This window comes from Bufo bufo, chromosome 3, assembly GCF_905171765.1.
Source record: "Bufo bufo chromosome 3, aBufBuf1.1, whole genome shotgun sequence".
Lineage (NCBI taxonomy): Eukaryota > Metazoa > Chordata > Amphibia > Anura > Bufonidae > Bufo > Bufo bufo.
In genome coordinates this window covers 225,908,297-225,926,308 of record NC_053391.1, presented here as the reverse complement: position 1 = coordinate 225,926,308, position 18,012 = coordinate 225,908,297, and the positions used below count along the sequence as shown (strand labels likewise).

Below are 18,012 nucleotides of genomic sequence, written 5' to 3'. Positions count from 1 at the left end.
GATTCTGACCATTTTTGTAATATCATTTAATTGTACATTTCTTTTAGAGAAATAGCTCTAAAGTGGCCCATTTTGTGCCTTAGCAATGCTCCCTGTCTTCCGTTTACTGTATTGTTGAGACGCGCTCCACACTGACTGCTGCTGCCCTCACTACCTCTCTCCTACATATATATATATATATATGAGACAGGCAGTGAGGGCAGTGTATATATATATATATATATATATATATATATATATATATATATATATATATATAGCAGCAGTCATTGTAGAGCGCGTCTAAGCAGTATAGTAAACGGAAGACAGGGAGCATTGCTAAGGCACAAAATGGGCCACTTTAGAGCTATTTCTCTAATAGAAATGTACAATTTTCAGTAATTAAAATATATTACACAAATGGTCAGTATCACAACACTTACACATTAAGAAAAACAATTAAAAAATCCATTATTTCCTGAACATTGTACATATAAAAAGGATCTACACAAGTAGAGTACTCATAGTCAAACCGAGTGATGGAAATGATGGAGACAGGTAGGTTTGTAAAGCCTTATTCACACGTCAGTGTTTTGGTCAGTGATTGTGAGCCAAAGTCATGCGTTTTCACATTGACGGTTGTGCCTTTTTAAAGGGTTTCTATCACTTCGTTTCACCTATTTAGCTTTCAGACACTAGCGATCCGCTAGTGTCTGCTCTATCTAACCATCCTAATATAAGAGCTTATTGTCCTGCCATTTAGCTAAAAAAATAACTTATATAGATATGCAAATGAGCCTCTAGGTGCTATGGGGGCGTTATTAGCACCTAGAGGCTCCGTCTACCTTAACAAACTGCTGCCGCCCAGCGCGTCCCTCCAGCCCGCCCATCTCCTCCGGAATGCGATGCTCCTCGTATTCGGCGCATGCGCAGTGAATGTCTGATCGCTTCCCTGCTCAGACATCTCCACTGCGCCTGCGCCGATGACGTCATAGTGCTCCAAGGAACAGGCGCAGTGGAGATGTCTGAGCAGGGAAGCGATCAGACATTCACTGCGCATGCGCCGAATACGAGGAGCATCGCATTCCGGAGGAGATGGGCGGGCTGGAGGGACGCGCTGGGCGGCGGCAGTTTGTTAAGGTAGACGGAGCCTCTAGGTGCTAATAACGCCCCCATAGCACCTAGAGGCTCATTTGCATATCTATATAAGTTATTTTTTTAGCTAAACGGCAGGACAATAAGCTCTTATATTAGGATGGTTAGATAAAGCAGACACTAGCGGATCGCTAGTGTCTGAAAGCTAAATAGGTGAAACGAAGTGATAGAAACCCTTTAAGTGACGTATCGCTGTGTACATAAGTCACAAAATATTGACTGGTAATATATAATATTAGCATTCTGCAGTGTATATGTGCATTATTACAGTGTCTGGATATTGACCACATAGCAAATATTTAAATCTTGCATACAAGTGACAGCAATAAAAAGAAACTATTAAAGTAATTTATTGCATGTTGTTGTTCTTGTCGCTTTTGGCAAATGGTATAGGGCTTGAAGCACGATATGAGGCTTTGATCATGACACAATACAAATGGCTCTTTGTTAAATAAATCTTATTATAAAAATATATATTTGTCAAGCAAATTTGTTCACTTCTGTGCATATAATGACATAGTGAATGCAATCCACAGCATACGTTCAGTAAACCTTCTGTGTGATTTTATTTTTATTTTTTTCCCTCTAACAAAGTTGGTCAGTGGAATATTAGATGCATGTTATTTCTTATTAGCTTTTTTAAAATCCAATATTTGGTCAAAATATTGTGGCTGGTTGTCCTTTTTTTTTTTTTTTTTTTTTTTATCGCTAAAAACACCAGCTACGAATACCAGTTGACCCAAGGCTATGTCAAACATGGGGCTAAAGTAGTGATGCCAGAATTCTTTTACCTGTTTTATTTTACTAGAGACATGCTTTATTCTCGCTTGTATCACTCATGTGCTTGAGGCTGATGATATTGGGTGCTTTTATTCACATCAAAAATGCTGAATTTTAATATCCTCAAACATATGCTTTTGCAAATGTCCTGACACTTAAAGAAGGGTTCCAGGCTTAATGCAAATAAAACGTAATCCCGGTATAATGAAATACCTTCATTTTTCACCATTTTCTATCTCTTTGCTGTCAGCATTTGTTACATTTTTATCTAGTCAATCCTCTGTAAGCTAGTCATGAACTGCACAGATCAGTCTCCTGTACTGATAGATTTCTACAGTTTTATCCGTTCTGTAGGGGTTTTCAGCTTCTGGATGATATAAGGTTGGAGAATAAAAGAAGAAGGTATTGGAAGTAGAAATCCATGTTCTTCTCTGTCCATGGGAGTACATTCTGGTATCTGGCTATTAAGACTGGGGCTACATGGCAATGTGTCGCAGGACCTGAAGATCGCAATGTCGCCTTGTAATGTCTGTCTATGGAGTGACCTTGCAACCCGCTGCCACTAAAAACTTGCTCACTAATGCCAAGTGACTTTGCCCTCATAAACCTTGTGCAACTGCAACATGCCTGCAACTTTTTTTTTACAGCTAAATCACAGCTCTAAAATAGCAGCATGACAGCACGTTTCAGACAAATGTTTTTGGATGGTGACGTTTCTGGGACTTGCTGTCATGCAACACATATTGTAGTGTAGCCCCAGCTTAAAGCCTAATTGAGTGGCCCAGATTTACTAATGTGTCTGTCCCTAAAATCTGTCTAAAAAGTGGCAAAATTTGGCACAACACTTTTTTTCTGACTTGAAAAAGGGTGTGGGACTTATATAAAGGGCAAAGCTTCATCGAGAAGGTGTGTGGCCTAAAATATGACTTTTTGTACCAGAATTCTCGTGTAAAACTCTGCCCCAAAGAAAGTCAACCAATAGTTAGAGCTAGAGAACAGTGTCTATCCTTGCACCACATTTATCATCCTCCCTGAGCTCCTGTGATGAATCTGGTGCAGGTGTAGACAGTCTGTCTAAGCTTACACTATCTTTACGGGTAGTAAATCTGGACCTGGGATTTTCATCAGTGACTGTGAGCCAAAACCAGGTGCCAGTCAAAAACACAGAAGGGGTACAAATCTTTCCGTTATACCTTATGTCTGTGGAGGCTCCACACAATCACTGAACAGATTTCCGAGGCCCTAATTTATCAAGACCCACGTGTTCTATCCAATAGGGCCTGCGCCACCGGAGGAGGCATTTAATTTATGAGGAGGCGCAGACCTGTAAGTAAAATGCCTCCTCCAGCAGTCCGTGCTCCAGACTGAAATATTCACCAGCTTGTAGCTGGCGTTGATTTCAGTAATCAGTTACGCTAGTTTCTGGTTCAAATGATTATAAATGAGCCAGGGCCCCGCCAACACTCTGCTCTGGCCTTGCCTCTTTTTCTGGCAGTGAAAAAACACCTGATGCTTCTAGATTTAGTCGCAATGGTGTTTCAAAGTTTTTTTTTACTCCAAAAACAAGACGTAGGGGAATGATACATTTCTCCACCTGTGTAAAAGCAGTCTAACTGATTCTAAGCCGTTTGGTTGTTTGCTTCGGCTTGTGTGATGCAGATGCCGCTTTGATGACCTTTGCTCCTGCCTTGATAACACCTATCGTCTAGTAAAAATGACTTTCTAGCGGTGTGAAAATGGCCTCATGCACACGACCGTTCAGTTTTTTGCGGTTCACAAACCGCAGATCCGCAAAAAACGGAAGCCGCCCATGTGCCTTCCACAATTTGCTGGACGGAACGGGTGGCCCATTGTAGAAATGCCTATTCTTGTCTGCAAAACAGACAAGAATAGGACATGCTATATTTTTTTTTGCGGGGCCACGGAACGGTGCAACGGATGCGGACAACACGCGGAGTGCTGTCTGCATCTTTTGCGGCCCCATTGAAGTGAAAACTGAGGCTCGTATGTGGACCCGAACGGTCGTGTGCATGAGGCCTATTTGCTATGTTTTGCAGTTAGAATGGGGTTGTGCAGTGCCACAGCATACTGGACGCTGTGTAGGTGTCCAGCTGCCATACAGTAGGGGACACATTTCTCTCTAGTGTCTTCCAGGACTGTTCAGATCTTCAGCTAATTTCAGTAGTGTTTGTACACTATTACTGAATGCTGAGATCCCTGCTGATCCCTAATATGAGAAGCGAGTGACGTCTCTGAAGTCTGAAATGAAGATGACCCCACAGATCTTCTACTAAGGCGGTCTTCATTTCTGTCTTCAGCAGCGAACAGGGACAGCTCAGCTGGGTGCTTCTCACTCCTCGCATTGGTCTCGGCACCCTGACCTCTACAGAGCAAAACTTTTGATATGTTGCTATGACAAACCAAATTTTTTTCTAATGTTTAGTTACTCTTTAAAGTGGATCTGTCACCAGAATATGTTGTGCTATTAAACTGTGCAGAAATATTTTTTTTGTTAATAGCAGTAAAACAGGAGAACAGAAGACTTCATTCCGAACACACAGTATTCATTAAAGGCAATCTGTCACCACAGACCTCCCTATTAAACACAGAGCACTGTTAGATAGCTTTTGCTCACCAGAACAAAATAGTTTTTTTATTTCCATCCCAATTTTAGGCTCCATTCCTGTAATATCTTGTTTTTCCTAATATGCAAATGAGCTGTTTGGTGCAATTGGGGCGTCACTGTTGCTCTCATTGCAGCAAATCTGTGGTCCTCCCTGCTTTGAGTGACAGGGCCCTGAAGGGGATCGCTCCCTCTGACGTTCTGACCACCGGTTGTGCTCAGGACTAGGTTATTAAGGTGCAGAGAGCAGGGAACGTAAAGATTACTGCAGGATCGGACTACACACAGGAAGAGAAAGCGATTCCAGCACTAGGAGATTTGAAGTTAAAAAAAATCTTTATTCAAAATGATTAAAATAATCCATGTGCAACACAGATAGATAAATCCTCATGGACAAAGGTCTACACGTTTCAGACTATACCTAGTCCTTATTCATGACATAAAATCAGAGTGAAACCGCCCCCTAATTTAAGATAATAGCCCCATCACGTGGGCAGTAATGTGATACACTCAGATTTAACCCCTTGTATACAAAATAAGTGTTTTCTATGGAGATACTGCAAACATTACTTAATATACATGATAATTTGATGCCTATTTAAACCCTGAGGATACCTGGTTTGTAATAGAAAGATATAATATGTCGTATTACATCTTAAATAAGGGGGTGGTTTCACTTTGATTTTATGTCATGAATAAGGACTAGGTACAGTCCGCAACGCGTAGACCTTTGTCAATGGGGATTTATCTACCTGTGTTGTACCTGGATTATTTTAATCAGTTTTAATAAAGAAGATTTTTATTTATTTTTTTTACTTCAAATCTCCAGTGCTGGAATCTCTTTCTTTTCATATTGGGCTTGCGTCGCCCGGAGCACGGAGGCTGATGTCGAGGTGGTGACCTGGTTGCACCTGTGCTGCTGTTTGTCAGACCACACACAGGGGTTTGTTTAGTAACAGGAGTACATGGGAGCTGTTTGCTCAAAACTGTAGGTTATATCCAATGAAGGCTATTTCCAAAGTTTTTTTCATTGGACTAAAAGAAACTTGTCTATAGCAGTTCAGTAATTAAAAAATATATTTTTGTTATCGAGTATTTATCAGTTTAGTTGTACATAGATGTCTCTGTATATAACCTGTATGTATGTCTTTGTCTTCTAGTGTTTGCTTGAATGGATTCTTCAGTAAAGCAGGATGCTCTAAAATGCTATTCTGGAAACCTCCAAGAGCAAAGGTAACGCAAAAATTAGTTGGTGATTTTAAATCACTGTAAGGCCTCAGTCACACGAACGTAAGCCGTCCATGTCAGTGCTGCACGGGCAGCGGCCGTTTTAATCCCGTACTGCGGTGCGGACCCATTAACTTGAGTAGGTCTGCGATCCACAATATATGGCAAAAGATAGGACATGTCCTATCTTTTGTGGTACGGAGGCACAGATCCCAAAGCCCACGGAGGCACTTCCGTGGGCTTCCTCTCCGCTACGTATCTTGCGGATTACGGAGCCATTCAAGTCAATGAATAGGCGTTTGTGATTGTAAGCCATCTGTGCCCGTATTGACAGTCGTATAAATGGACCCCTATCTTAAAGAGAACCTGTCACCATGAAATGCAGTGTGATCTGTGGGCAGCATGTTATAGAGCAGAAGAAGCTGAGCAGATTGATATATTTTGTGTGGGAAATGGTTCAGTAAAACTTTTAATTTTTGTATTTATGTCTCTGATTTTTCTGAACTTAAGACCACCCTAGTGTACAGCTGTCAGTGACACGCTTACACAGAAAATGCTATCAATCATTGATAACACCTCCACCATGTACAATGAAGTCAGAAAAAGCAGATCTATAAATGTATGAATTACAAGTTTTACTGAATCTTTTCTCACAAAACTGTACATCAATCATCTCAGTCCCTCCTGCTCTGTAACATGCTCCATGCAGGTTGCTGTACATTTCGTGGGGACAGGTTCCCTTTAATATGCCTCACTGTTGAATGGGAGTATATTATAATTACCAGTCCCATTGCACGATTACAAAAATATATTATGCCATTTGGTTAATGGCACCTAAGACATAATACACTGTGGCCATCGGTCATTGGTGAGTGATGTAAGAGAAGCGCCTAATTATTAGTCCACCATGTTTTGCTGTTCTAGTAATAGAGCGGACCTGTCACTGTTAAATGCTGCCCTTAAAGGGGACCTGTCACCTCTCCTAACAAAACTGTTCTAGTAACTACTTGCATGCCCATGCAATAACAATTCTGGAGGATATATTTCTATCACTCTGTGTTGTGCCAGTCCAGTATTATTCATGCTAGAAATTTCTGGATAAAGGTACAGATGGGTGTTACCAGTTGGGGATGTGTTCTTGCATAGTCTACCACTGGCAGCATTGATTGGACAATGCCAGACTGTGCAGGGACACGCCTCCAACTGTTAACTTGTATCTGGACCTTTAGGGCTGTTTCACACCAGTGAGTCCATTGCGGGAATCACGCTCCGTGTGAGCGTGATCCTCCGTTCTGGACTTGCAGCAGGGCATTATCATGATTTATAGTGCTATGTCCCTCTGCTTGACCTTACTTGTACAGGATCATGGTGACATAAAGCTGTCAGTATGATTCTGTAGAAGTAAGGTCAAGCAGAGGTATAATCTCTCATTTTTTACTTGCGTTTCTAGAAGGAATAAAAAAGAAACTGCACGAGGCAGAATTCTAAGAAAATGTGACCCTGAATTGTTATTTCATGAAGACTACAGTTCTTTACTAAAATCAATATTTCAGGAGGCTATAACTAGGGCAGTATATTGTGGTGACAGATCTTCTTTACATTGGTGCAACAAGTGCATACTGAAACGTCTGTCTTATGTCATTGTTCCTAGAATGGCTTCCATTGAAAACCACATTGCTAAAAAACATGTGGTGGTTTACAACCAGTTTTCCCTTGTTACTTTTTAACCTAAAAGGGGAAGTACTACTGAAACACTAGGGATAGTTCATGTTGTAACAGGCCTTTAAAATTGCGTAAAGCTGAGAACTGGGCATCCTACCTCCAGGATCCCACAGCAGTTCTTATTAAAATCGCGGTGATATGTAACGTGCTGACCGCTCCCTTTTTATCTGTCCCCTCTCTGGCTAATGGATGAGGATCCTGAATGTCCCCTCTATTAATTCACATGTGTCTTTATCACCTTTTTTGGCCGCTTTCACTTATTTTCACTGAAACTGTCCATATGCTGCTGTTGACTGATCTTTGTTATTTTTCACTCTTTTTGTAATTGTACAGTTACGTATATGTATATGCACACGAATTTCCCATCCAATACCCACAGACTGCAGCGTATTCAGGGACATGACATGTGCTGCTGATCACTGTAACATTTTTAATGCTACGTTCATATCATCCATCAGAGTAACGGCCTGCTGGTGTTCACCGTAATTGCCATAGTTGGATAATGCCAGGAAATGCTGGATCCCCATCGCATGATTGACATTTTGTCAGGCCGAAAGCTGGCATTTATGCCAGAAAGTGGTCAAATCCCATTGGAATATGGTGAACTCCAGCAGGCTGTTGCTCTACTGGATTAGCCTGCCGGATTTCATAACACCGATATGAACGCCCTTTAAAGCCCTCTACAGATTTCCCATTTCAAGTAGATATCCAATGTTAATGCCATGAGCTTGTAGTCACACAAGCAAGAATGAAAAAAAGCCCTAGTAAGGTCCATCAACAGCAGTTAAAAGGGTTTTCTTAGATTTTTATATTGATGACCTATTTATCAGTATGTCTTTGGTGTGTGGGGGGGAACCGGAGTACCTGGAGGAAACCCACACAAACATGGGGAGAACATACAAACTCCTTGCAGATGTTCCTCTGGATAGGTCATCAGTATCTGATCAGTGGGGGTCCGACCCCTGCCGATCAGCTATTTGAAAAGGCAGCGTCGCACCTTTGAGCGCCGTGGCCTTCTCTCTGCTTTTCCTAGGCCCAGCAACGATACATTCATGTGTCGCGTGGCTTAGAAACAACTCGAACTGATACCAAGCACAGCCGTTATACAATGTACAGCGCTGTGCTTGGTAAACATGAAGAAGGCAGCGGCAGTCACAGGAGTGCCTGTGCCTTCTCAAACAGCTAATCTTTGGGGGTCCCAGGTGTCTCAGATACTGATGACCCATCCAGAGGATAGGTCATCATAAAAAAAAAAATCTCGGAAAACCTTTTTAACTTAAAAAACTACACATCATAAAGTGTGGAATGACTGAACAGCTCAGGGTATGTGCACACGACCTAAACCTCACCCACCTTGAGTGGGCAACGGCCACAATATTTTGTGGGTACAATTTAAACATTGTGTGGCTATTGGCCATTGCTGCGTGTGTGTAACACGACCTACACTCTTACAGCCTTTCTGTTCCAGGTTCTCGCCGAGCATTGTACCGTTTTTTTTAGAGGGGTTTAGCGCTGCTTTTCTGGACCTTCTACCAAATTTCTTCTCATTTACATGTACTATGAACGGTCTTATTGTATACACCGCTTATCAAGATATTGTACACAGAGAATCTAGAAATGTGGAACTCCAAGAATAAATGAGTACCGAACACGTGGGAACAGTGATTGAGGGTCAGAAAGAAGATTAAAAGATTGTAAAAACCATATTTGTCTGTGATTGCAGTTGTGTCATGGGTGTTCTGAGCTGTCCCTTGTGTTTTCCCTTCCCTGGTGATCAGCGGCCGAGTGTGAGGAATGTGGGAGAGGCTCAGTGCATGGAGTGAGGGTGGGGGAAGTCATTGTACTCTAACAATGCCATCCTTAGCAAAGGCAGAGTCCCCACAGCAACCTGCAGGGCAGGAACAGGCCTGATTAGTAGGGGGAGGGAGTAGGAAATGGAGAGAATGAAGAAGGGTGAGAGAGGGAGAAGAGTAAGCAGATGAGATGCAGTGGTAAGAGTATTGGATAGATATACATGTATTTCAGTAGCCCGATGTATCTGTCCTCCTCGCTGACATATAGGTGTGTGAGTCATGCATTGTAGGTACTCTATGTGGTTAAATGATACATGTCTGTGTGTGAGCGTACAGGTTCCTGGCAGCGGAACATTATCACAATGCCCCATTGTGTCCTTGTCATACTTCCTTTGTTAGTTTGTCCGCTCATTGTTCGGTTTCCTCTGCCCCCTGCTGAGTGGCCTCTCCTTGCTTTGCCTCCGATGGGAAGCTTTTGCACTCTATCCAGTATTGTGCCAGCAAAGCTCCATGCGGAGGTGAGGGTGTTAATAAGTAGGAAACTGTCTGTGTACTGCGCTTTTCTCTTCTATTGCACGGTCTCCACATTTGACTTCCCCTACTTGGAGGAGATGTGTCTTCTAGTCTTCAGTAACGTAACCAATAGCACATTAGGATTTTATATTCTGCCTCGTTCCTTTTTATTGTGCGTGTTGCGGCTCTCACTTTTCTTTCCTCATCCATGGTTTCCTCCTTTTACAGCTCGCCTTGCGTTCCTCCCTTGGTTTTTTTTTCAGTAGTTCAATGATCAGACAATGAGGACAACAAACAATGTGCACGAAGACAAACGACAATGGCTCTGAACTTTGAGCTATGAATTTATTTCCTTTCATTGAACTTTCTCCCCTGGCACACCATATCAGCTCGGTTCTAGTTTGATGAATTGTGCAGAACTCAGTGCACTGTACCCAAATAATCATTTCTTAAAGAGAACCTGTCGCCACTTCAGACATGTCTGTTTTTTGTGAATAATTTTGTGCACCATAACTGTAAGGCCCCCTGCACACGATCAGGATTGCACGCGGATTTTCCGCGCGGATTTGCGTGCGAAAAATCCGCACCGTAGGTCATGTCCATTGTATTCTATGAGAATTTGAAATTCTCAATGCACACGATGCAGATTTTTTCCGCGCAGATTTTGACCTGCGGTGCGGATTTTAAAATCCGCGACATGTCAATTAATTTTTTTTTTCCTGACCGGATTTTCTTCATTCACTTAGTGAAATCCGCATGCGCAAAATCCGCACGCAAATCCGCACCAATTAATGCGGATTGACCGCACAGATTTGCCTGCGAACACCTGCGGATTTCAGTGCGGATTCTCCGCACATGAATCCTGAACGTGTGCATGTACCCTAACTGTTTTGGAGCATCTTTCCATAACTCTGCGTTGTTCTGTTCTTCTGTTACAAATTGATGCATAAATTGACAACTGGATGTTAATAGTTGGGGGTGTGTCCCTGCTGAGGGTGAAACAGTTCAGTCAATACCTAAAGTGCTAGACTGTGTAAGGACACCAGTGGTAATAACGGCCTAATCATCTCTTGCTTAAAGGGAACCTGTCACCATAAAAATGCAGTGCAATCTACAGGCAGCATGGTATAGAGCAGGATGAGCTCAGCAGATTGATTATATAGTTTTATAGGAAAAGATTTATTATAACTTGTATTTTATTCATTGAAATACTTTAAATGAAGTCCAGGAGGCGGTCCTGTCAGTGATTGACAGCTGTCTTAGTATACACAGTCATAGAGGGAAGGCTGTCAATCACTGATAGGACCGGCTCCCTGACTTCAAAGCCCAGAAGGAGCAGGAATATAAATGTGTAATATACAAGTTATACTAGATATTTTCCCATAAAACTGTATACCAATCTGCTCAGCTCCTCCTGCTCTATAACATGCTGCCTGCAGCTCAGACATCATGTTCAACGTATCAGGTTCCCTTTAAGCTGGGTGAGCGGCCTTTGTCGAGGATCCAGAGTTAATATTTCTCCTTATGGAGAGCACTTAGAAGGCATAAGAAATCTTATAAGCCATGCAATGCTTCTTTAATGTGCTTCAGGTGCCACCAAGTGGATGGTAACTATCCTATAAGTCAAGGTCGAACCTTTTAAAGAAGCCTTGAGATATAAGTTAGCTTCATAACCAAGTCAGTGCCTCATCTGCAGTTGTTTTGGGGTGATTGCCCCTTTTGCAGAGCAGAGAGAACTGACTTATGTGGGTGACAGGCCTTTGTCATGGATCTAGGGGTTACTATTTCTTCTCCCTCCAGCCTAAGTTAGTTGACAGCAGCAAGTTATGGGCTAGTTAATGAATGATACACTTCAAGATTTAAAGTTACTCGTATTTTGCCTTTTCAATATCTATGAATTGTTTCAGGATGTCTGTGTTTAAGGACTTGTGCTCCTCTGCTCTAATTTTATCATTCATTCCTTAACTACATTTTATATGAATTTCCCTCTTTACCTTTTTTTCTGTGTTAAGAAAATCCAGACATTAGAAACCCCATAACCTTTGTTGAACCCTCTGTTGCAGTGTTGCTTTGAAGATGCCTACCTCTCCAGCAGAATTCTGCCCCAAGATGGAGGAAGATTCTAAAGATGAAATCTTTAAACATGTGACCACTTTACAACAGGATTCATCTCTTCGGGTGAGTCAGGCATCTTTTATCTGGATTGTAAGACTCAGGAGCCTGCGTCATCGATTCCATCAAAAAAGCAGGACAACATAGAGCATCATCATGCTGCCCTGTTTTGTCTAGTAAAATGTCAGGCTCCTTAACAGACCCAGTTATTGTCATTGGGGTCCATAGGTTTCAGTTATGTGCCTTATCTGACATTTCGATCATTATTGTTCTGCAAAACATGTGTCTGTCTCATTAATCTGTATGAGGCTTTCCAGAAAATCAGGTGTTTGCTGCAGAAGAAAGCCCATTCATGTCTATATGAATGGAACACGTTTTCAGTCTTGGCCAAGATTGCCGTGTATGCTGCCATACCGGCTGCTACGGGGTCCACACCCGAGGGGGCCTGGACCGCCAGGACAGGAGGAGTATTCATTATTTACGTACAGGACCCGCCACCCACGGCAGCAGGGATCCTGGGCCTGGTATACTACAGTCTGACTCAGGTCATTCACCCTGTACCCTCATTCACATTCCCGTCTTTTGAGGACCACACCACCAGACTCTTCCACCCATTCTCCCTGCAAGTGACTCTTGTCTATTGTACCCCAGGCTCACCCCACCAGTTCCTGACGTATGCCAGCAGATTTTCTCAATTATAAATTTAAAGGGGTTCTGCACTTTGGTTAAACTGATGATCTATCCTCTGCCGATCAGCTGTTGGGCCTTCTTACTGTTTACCGCAGGCCCAGTGACTTCACGACTAGTATCACTGGCCTGGGCGCGGCTAAGTTCCGTTCCCTTGAATGGAGCTTAGCCCCGCCCAGGCCAGTTGATACAGGTCGTGACGTCACTGGGCCTGCGGTAAACAGTGAGAAGGCCGCGGCGCTGCCTTCTCAAACAGCTGATCGGCGGGGGGTCCCAGGTGTCGGACCCCCGCCGTTCAGATGCCGATGATCTATCCAGAGGATAGATCATCAGTTTAAACAAACTGCAGAACCCCTTTAAGCTTAAAACCTACAACTCTTTCCCTCGTCTTGCCAAACATGCCTACTTCACTTTTCTTATCTCCTCACATTCAAAAAAACTTAAAACGACTCTTTTAAAACTATTTAACTCCCTCTTCAGCACTCAAGTGCACGTGTCTATCAATGGATTCTGTGCTGAAGGCCTGGCCACTTACTTCAAAGATAAGATGATGGCATCTAGCAGGAAATAATCTCCCAGTTCCCAACCAGCATCGATCCCTCTCCCTCCCACACCTCATCTTGTTCTCTGTCTTCATTTGACCCGATAACAGAAGAAATCATAAGGCTGCTCTGTTCTTCTCGATCCGTGACCTGCCGTAGTGATCCCATCTCCTCCAGTCCCTCTCACTGGCTGTCATTAGTCACCTAACTACATTATTTAATCCCTCTCTCTGTTATGGCATTTATCTAAACATTCTGTTATAACCGACCCGACCTGTATCTAACTTCCCCTTCATCTCTAAACTCCTGCAACGTCTGATCTACTCTGGTCTACTTTCCCCAAAGTGTCTAATGATCTCCTGAATGCAAAAAGGAATGGCAATTACTCTCTACTGATTCTTTATCTCTCTGAAGCATTTTATACTGTAGACCCACCAACTCCTACTCAGTATGCTCCAGTTTATTGGCCTTAAAGATATTGCTCACCCTTGGTTCTCTTCCTATCTCTATTGCTGCTTTTTCAGTGTATCATATGCTGGCTGCTCTTCTCCTCTTGCTGTTGGGGTTCTTCAGGGTTCAATCCTAGATCTTCTCCTCTTTTCTCTCTACAAAGCCTCTTTTGAACAGACCGTTGGCAGATCTGGTTTTTAGTACCATCTTTCCTTTGCTTCCCATATTTAAAAATATAACAAAATAATAGCAAAGACCATATTTAATCACTGGTACGTTCATGTTGTCTGCTCTTCAAGAACATCTCCAGTATCCGCCCTTTTGTCACAGTGGAAATTGACAGAACTCTGTTGCTTTGATTCATTTTTGTTTTGACTACTGTAACTAATCTGTCTTCCCCTTACTAAACTCTCTCTCTTTAAAGGGGTATTCCCATCTTAGACAATGGGGGCATATCGCTAGGATATGCCCCCATTGTCTGATAGGTGCGGGTCCCAGCAGTATATCAAGAATGGAGCTGGGAGCGCTGTGGCTGGAGGACCCAAGATTTCCCAGGGTCCGTCCACCACCAAGCCCTAATCCCCACCTCTCCCATAGAAGTATTTAGGAGCGCGGCCCATGCTCCCATTCATTTCTATGGGGCAGACGGCAATAGCTGAACCAGCGCTCTGCTATTTTCGGCGGCCCCATAGAAATGAATGGAGAGCTGCTGCGCATGCGCAGTGTGCTCTCCTTTACTTTCAGGGCTCCGTTCTCGATATAGGTGTGGGTCCCAGCGGTGGGACCCACACCTATGAGACAATGGGGGCATATCCTAGCGATATGCCCCTATTGTCTGAGATGAGAAAACCCCTTTAAGTCTGTCCTAAATGCAGCAGCCAAGCTCCTCTATCTGTCCACCTGCTATACCAATGCCTTTAGCCTGTGCCAGTCACTTTACTGGTTGCTCATCCACCACAGAATACACAAAGCTCTCCACAGTGCTGGACCTCCCTACATATCGTCCCTCATCTCTGTCTACCACCCTACTTGCGCTCTCTCTTCTGCCAATGATCTAAGATTAGCATCCTCCATAATACGAACCTCTCACTCCTGTCTTCATGACTTTTCTCGAGCTGCACCAGTTCTCTGGAATACACTGTCCCTAGCAATAAGGTTAATTTCCAACTTCCTTAGCTTTAAACATGCCTTAAAAACTAATCTTTTTAGGCAGGGTTATCGCACTCCCTAAACTGACTCTTCCCCGTCCCTCATTCTTCAGATCCACATGCACTAGCTCATGCAGCTCCTCCTGCACTGCTCTATTTAGTACAAAGATGGCAGGACCACTTTATAAAACAATCAATTTTACCTTTTATGTCGCCCCCGTTTCCTCATAGATTGCAAGCTCTTACGAACAGGGCCTTCACTCCTAGTGTTTTAATTGTATATTAGCCTTTAATCTTGTGATGACTATTTTGATTTGTACATGTACTCCCTGAATTGTAAAGCTCTGTGGAATATGGGGGCGCCATATAGATAAACATTATTATCTTGTTGCCTCTATAACATAACAATACCCATTGGAATGAAGGCCAAAAATGTCTAATTAATTAATAGTTGCACCCACGATCATCACACTGAAGGGAACATGGCACTCCTGTGAGTTCTGCATCCCCTTCATCCATGTACATAGGGCTTTTTCAGTTTAACAGGACAGAATGCAGTGTTTGGCACAGCTGTCATATGGATGAGACGTTCTGTTTGTGTAAAGAAAAAAAACAGGGTGCATGACTTGCAGGAACGTGGGGCTCCTTTCACTGTGATGATTGGTGGGAACCTGGAGTTCAGACACGCCTGATCAGTATTGATGGCCTACAATCGGGATCAGTAACCTCCAGCTCTCCAGCTGTTCTGCAACTACAACTCCCCAAATGCTCCTTTTATTTCCATGGGAGTTACAAGAACAGCGGAGTAAGTGTGAATGCTGGGAGTTATAGTTTCAGAGCAGATGGAGTGCCAAAGGTTACTGATGCTTAGCCTACAATATTGATATATGGCAGTGCACAACGCAGTTCTGTTTGGTGCAGTGTTCATTTGGACCCTGTCATGGTTGAATCTGAAGGCTATAATGAAATAGGAAAATCTCTACAAATACAGCACTTTGTTTTTTAGTCATTGGCTTTATTATTATCAAAGTAAGGCAACATCCTCTGTAATGCAATGGTTGCTTTATGACTTATTTAGGATTATTTAGGACTTATTTTAAGAATGGTATAGTCCCAAGCATAGCATAAAGACCTTCAATCTTCCTGTAGTCTTTCTATTTGCTAGAAGAACATGTTTAAGTCTTATAGTTACAAACTATTTGACATCCAAGTCAGTTTCCTTTTAAAGATTTTTTTAATGTCTTTTAGGGCTTTCACATCAGCGTTAGTTATTTCCATTCTTCTGCTCCATTAGAGGAGCAAAATAACTAAAATAATGGAACTGACGGATTTGGTGCATAACTGAAGCAAATGGAGCCAAACAGACCCTATTGACTATAATGAGATCATTTGTGAGAATGCTTTTTAACTGGAGAAAAGTTCTGCTACTTTTAAAGAATTCTGTGACAGAGGTCCCATGTGGAGCCTCCAACAAGGATGTGAACATGCCCTTTAGGCCGAATGCACACGACCGTGGAACATGGACGTGAGCGGTCCGTGGTGTCCCGGCCTGGCATCCTGCTGAGAGCAGGAGCGCACAGCGTCATTGGTTGCTATGGCGTTGTGCGCTTGTTGCTGACGCTGCAGTACAGTAATACACTGGTATGATCTATACGAGTGTATTACTGTACAGCGGCACGAAGCGCACGGCGTCATAGCAACCAATGACGCCGTGCGCTCCTGCTCTCAGCAGGATGCCAGGCCGGGATACCACGGACCGCTCACGTCCGTGTTCCACGGTCGTGTGCATTCGGCCTTAAGTGTATTTGTCAGAACACCACAGTGCCACCTAGTGTACAGAGGGGAGTGAATGTACTCTTCCAGTGACTGAAAGCCTTTCCTGTATGAGCATACAGTCATAGCTCCCAGTCAATGATCGGACCACCAACTGGACTCCTAAGCTCTGAATAAATAAAATCAAAGTTATATGGAATCTTTTTCACATAATTATACATCAATCTGCTCAGCTTCTCCTGCTCTGCACAATGATGCTAGTAGATTGGACATAATTTTGCAGATGACAGGTTCCCTTTAAATATCACATGAAAGGTTTAAATAGTTTTTGTATTTTTGTTAATTCTTTGCTGGTTTCACTTTTATTTTACTCAGGAAGCCTCATATATCACTGATTCTTGGAGTATTGCACCTCTGGCTAATGGACTAAGTCCTGAAGTGAGCAAAACAATAAATGATGGTAGGACTCCCAACCCACACTTGTACTTTTTATTTTCCTTTTGTACCCTGTGACCTGAAGTAAATCTCAAAACTGTTTAAAGAATTAGTTTTGTTTTTGTTTTCCTTTAGTATTACTAGAGGGTCTTAACATTGTAGGATACAAGTGAAAAAAAAAAAAATATATATATATATATATATATGTGTGTGTGTGTGTGTGTGTGTGTTTGTGTTTGCGTTTGAGGTTGTCACTGTGTCAGTAGCAGCTGTACAGAGCCTTTCTCTCACCTCATCACTGGTTAGAAGACTCCCGGGTGCCTGCTAATGTCCCTTGTAATTAGTGCTGAGAGACTGCCATCTTGTCCACGGCAACTAAGATGGTGGCGGGCATGTTATTAACACACATGGCGGCTTTCCTGGCTTTCCCCAATTGCATCCTCTTCTGCGCAGGCACAGGACATTAGCTGAATCATTCCAGTGCCAGTGCAGAAGATTCAGGCGGGGACAGCCAGGTAAGTAGACATGTGAATAAATGATGTGACCACTGCCATCTTGGTTATCATGGATACCGAGCGGTAAGTTGCTGGCAGACGAACCCTTCTAAGCAATGGTAAGGAAAAATTGGTAAGAATTGGTGAACCCTCTTATGCCATTTAGACACATTTTGAATCTTTTAAAGGGGTATTCCTACCCTATGGCTTGGACATGTCATCACTTTATGAGCGTCACTGTGCACCGATGCTGAGAATGAAAGGTGTAGAATTGTACCTCCTTTATCGTTTTTTACTGTGGCCACCTTCTATACAAGCAACTGCAGTGTGAATGGCCTTGGCTGCAGTTTCCTGCACACCTGGTAGTGCCACAGTGCAGGGAAACTTACAAGGGTGCACAGCGTCATTCATAGCATTAGTAGTGGGTTCCAGAGGCTGGACTCCGAATTGTCATAAAGTGATGGCATATCCTGGCAGTAAGGGTCCATTCACACGTCCGTTTTTTCTTTCCTGATCTGTTCCGTTTTTTGCGGAACAGATCTAGACCCATTCATTTTCAATGGGTCCTGGAAAAAATCG

At 42.9% G+C, this 18,012-nt stretch overlaps 1 protein-coding gene across 4 annotated transcripts in view; it reads left to right on the top strand.

The window, feature by feature from the left end:
- SOX13 (SRY-box transcription factor 13) overlaps positions 1 to 18,012 on the top strand; it is a 56,617-nt gene that overhangs the window by 25,941 nt on the left and 12,664 nt on the right. For 3 of the 4 annotated variants that reach the window (XM_040424008.1, XM_040424010.1, XM_040424012.1), the window contains exons 2-4: positions 5,698 to 5,770; positions 11,856 to 11,970; positions 16,880 to 16,964. In XM_040424008.1, coding sequence (XP_040279942.1) covers positions 5,709 to 5,770; positions 11,856 to 11,970; positions 16,880 to 16,964 — 262 coding nt within the window. In that variant the 5' untranslated portion in view covers positions 5,698 to 5,708. Of the gene's footprint in view, positions 1 to 5,697; positions 5,771 to 9,360; positions 9,478 to 11,855; positions 11,971 to 16,879; positions 16,965 to 18,012 lie in introns of those variants that run through there. The other variant, XM_040424011.1, reaches the window with a different exon arrangement.